We start from the raw sequence: 3,324 nt of genomic DNA on the forward strand, positions 1-3,324 counted from the left end.
CAGGAAGAGTCAAATGTCACAGTGCCAAATTTGAATATGCAACTGACTGACGAACAAATGGCAGCCTTAAGAGACGCAGTAAACCCAAAAGACACATCACTGTCTTTTGGTTGTGACATTTACATTGCTGCAGTTCAGTTTTGTGAACAGTTCTTTACTCTGTGAAACTATTCCAGTTCCAAAATTCAGCATTTACGAAATGTAAAACTAAGTGCTGATCATATTACCAAAAAGGTAAAATTTGTGCTTTGGAAAAGTGAATTATAGTGCTTTTATGGTAGACATGTTAAAGAACTAAAATGTTCTAAATTTGTGAATTGATTGTTTTTTTCTTCACTCAAAAGGAACCTAGTAGGTACATTTGTGTAGGACCTTAATGTTCTTGCATTATAAGAATTGGAAAGTCAAGTTTGTCTCATGTCATTTATTTTCAAATACTTCAAGCATAGATGAACATTCAATAAAATATTGCATAAAAATAATTTCTGTTTCATATTTCCTGAACAAACAGTGCTGACTCAGAAACTGAACATAGTTGCTCTAACATTTAAAATTTACAGGAATGCTTGACAAACATTTCAGGTACTTAGTAGTCACTTCAAAGAACACAACACAACTGCAGTGAATGATGAACAGTATTTGTAAAATAATAATAAAGTGACTTCACTTTCCCTTGTATTTTTACTTAATTACCACATTGAAATGCAATTACTGAACAAATTAATCACCAGTACATTAAGTTCTCAAACAAGACCAAAGCCAGTTTCAACCGATTTAAGACACACCATCATGTCAGCATACAGAGCCTGGTAGGTAGAATAATGGCTTGGAAGGCGTAAACGCTCACTGCAGGTGGATGAAGTGGGCATGTGGTTTGGTCCAGTTGACTGGATTACTTCAAGCTTCAGTTCCTGGCATGGAACCTCCCAGCCAACCCAAAATCTCATGAGCTGGCGCAGATTGTCTGAAGATGCTATAAAACGTATCAATCTTTTTATATATATATATATACACACACACACACATGGTGAGTTTCCTGTAGAATGGAATCATTCATAAAGCTGACTTTGAGATATGACTTTATGCGAATGTCTTTTCTAAGAAACTAATCCATATGAATGTCCTTCATATGGATATCCTTTTGATATCCTTCAAAAATCATTTTACTACCTTTTGCCATGTTCACTAATCAACCAGAAAAGATTTTTCAGCTTTATCTTTGCAGTGTTGTAAGACATGATTATAAGAAAATAAATATACTGTATTATGCTGGTATGCATAGCATGTCTTTAATCATTCTCAAAATAACATATAAACATTGTCCAAATGTTTATGCAGACATTTTACCTTCTTCGAGAAACTGATGGAAAAACCCTGTCACCTGCGTAGTTTCTGCTTCCAAGTCATCATCGCTGTCGTCACTGTCATCACTTTGCTTCGCCTGCGGCCAAATGATTGACTGCAGGACCATCTGTAATTGTAGAAATAGTGTAAAAGTAATAATATTCAGACAAGGTTTCATAGTAAAAGCTTATATTCAGATACGTCGTTAGAATGTTAAAACTGTTTGTACATTCACCTGGGGCGTGATTTCGACTTCACTTTCCCTAGGGAAGAGGAGTGGAACAACATCAAGTCTGGATGTAATTAGTGGCCAGACACCCGTTTCTTTAAGTCCCCTTTTCAGGTGCTTTATTTGCGCACTAAGTCGGGTGATAGCCTGTAAATATAATACTTTATTAGTGGCATCAATGTTCAGAATAAATATAATTATTTCTCAAGTACACTAGGACATTGGTTACTGAAGCTAAGTAACACATTTAACTCTTCAGTTCCAGACAATTAATGAAAAAAAAAAGTTAATATTTTTATTACAGCATGGGTGAGGAGTTGCTGTAAGAGGAGAAGTTTGTTTGTCTCCTTGGTTGGCACAGGGAAATACCACTCCATACACAGACTGGACAATCTTGAAGTCTCTTCCTCAGTCATCTCTTCTTTCAGCAGCTGGTAAAAAACCATTAATATAGTATTTAGTAAAACATCCAAATTTATCTGGATTGCATAATTCTGATGCATGTTAAAGATTGTGATTAGTTAACTTTGTTTACTTACAGAACCAATGATATCTCTGTGGTCAATATCTGGGCAGTCCTCTAGGGAAAGGTATGTTGTTGCCAACTCTTTTGAACCACTTGTCAAGGCATGCACTACTGCCAAGCTGATGCCTGACAAGGTTGGACCTCCATTAATTAAAGAGTGGCCAATCAGCCGACCAGCCATGACAAACAGCTCACTTTCAACAAGCACTGCTGAAGTAGTTGGTACAAGGTGATCAGTTTCCCCTTCAAACATTGCAGTCACTGCGGCATTTCCTAAAAAATGTAGAAAAGATATGTCTACTGTTAAATTAAATGTACCAAATAAGATGACACCACAAATGCATAGCTTAATTAATTAATTCAGAACTCTGTTTAGCACATACCGAAGTTCATTTTAAAGCCTTGTTTCAGCTTGGCAATGGCAGACGAGATGATGTGTCTTGTCACGCCTCTACCAACTGCAGCATCACCTACAATAAAAGAGCCTGGTAAGATGAAAGAGCTGTTTTCAAGTAATGCTAAGCTGATATGAAGTAATACCTTGAATGCGACAATGAAAAGGAGCTGCCCACTGGATTTTCTCACGCTTGTGCTTATAAAAAGATATGAGAGACATATCCCGCTCCTCATCAGTGTCCATCGCATCCAGAGTGAGAACAAGTGTCCTCTGGTTAACTCCTACTAGCTTCAGTTGTCTGACAAACAGCTCAACAGCCTTCTGTGGATCTCTAACTGCTTTCCATGCTGGCAAATTCATAAGTAACAAAATTTTACATTTAGATACATCAATTTTGTCCTAAAACATACACCAATGTTTTCCGTTTATGTAAAATACCACATATACAGCAAACCTAACCAGAAACTATATATAATGTGTGTGTGTGTGTGTATATATATGTATATATATATTTTTTTTTTCAAAAGTTACCATCAGTACTTGTAGGTTCTGCAGAATAAGAAGTTGCTGATGATGGTCCTGGCACATCTGGGTCTAACTCCAAAGACCCCTCCCTGCTGAAGGAAAAAAAAATTGATTTATGTGATAGGAAACAACATTCTGCAATGAAGGGCAAAATTTTTAAAGTAACTGTAGTTATAAAGCTCTTTTAGATCTTGTCTGAATACTAATACCAGTTTAACATTACATGCCTGATTGATCTACTTGTTTATATTTTATCACAAATATACTCTGCCTGCTAGGACATCATTATACGTTTTGTGTTTA

The 3,324-nt window shown here is 36.2% G+C and overlaps 1 protein-coding gene across 4 annotated transcripts in view; it reads right to left on the reverse strand.

The window, feature by feature from the left end:
- Positions 1-336: 336 nt before the first annotated feature.
- Positions 337-3,324, reverse strand: part of LOC106964258 (uncharacterized) — an 11,313-nt gene continuing 8,325 nt past the window's right edge. The window contains exons 1-8 of one of the 4 annotated variants that reach the window (XR_001428358.1): positions 3,028-3,152; positions 2,640-2,843; positions 2,479-2,569; positions 2,113-2,360; positions 1,876-2,004; positions 1,580-1,720; positions 1,348-1,471; positions 337-973 (exon numbers count right to left, since the gene is read on the reverse strand). Coding sequence is in view for 2 of the 4 variants with exons in the window: in XM_015059659.1 (XP_014915145.1) it covers positions 744-973; positions 1,348-1,471; positions 1,580-1,720; positions 1,876-2,004; positions 2,113-2,372; positions 2,483-2,569; positions 2,640-2,739 (1,071 nt within the window). In the remaining 2 variants the exon portion in view is untranslated. Of the gene's footprint in view, positions 974-999; positions 1,472-1,579; positions 1,721-1,875; positions 2,005-2,112; positions 2,373-2,478; positions 2,570-2,639; positions 2,844-3,027; positions 3,153-3,324 lie in introns of those variants that run through there. The other 3 variants (XM_015059659.1, XM_015059660.1, XR_001428359.1) reach the window with 3 other exon arrangements.

Source organism: Poecilia latipinna, unplaced genomic scaffold, assembly GCF_001443285.1.
Source record: "Poecilia latipinna isolate Pla-1442-1.1 unplaced genomic scaffold, P_latipinna-1.0 Scaffold1647, whole genome shotgun sequence".
NCBI lineage: Eukaryota > Metazoa > Chordata > Actinopteri > Cyprinodontiformes > Poeciliidae > Poecilia > Poecilia latipinna.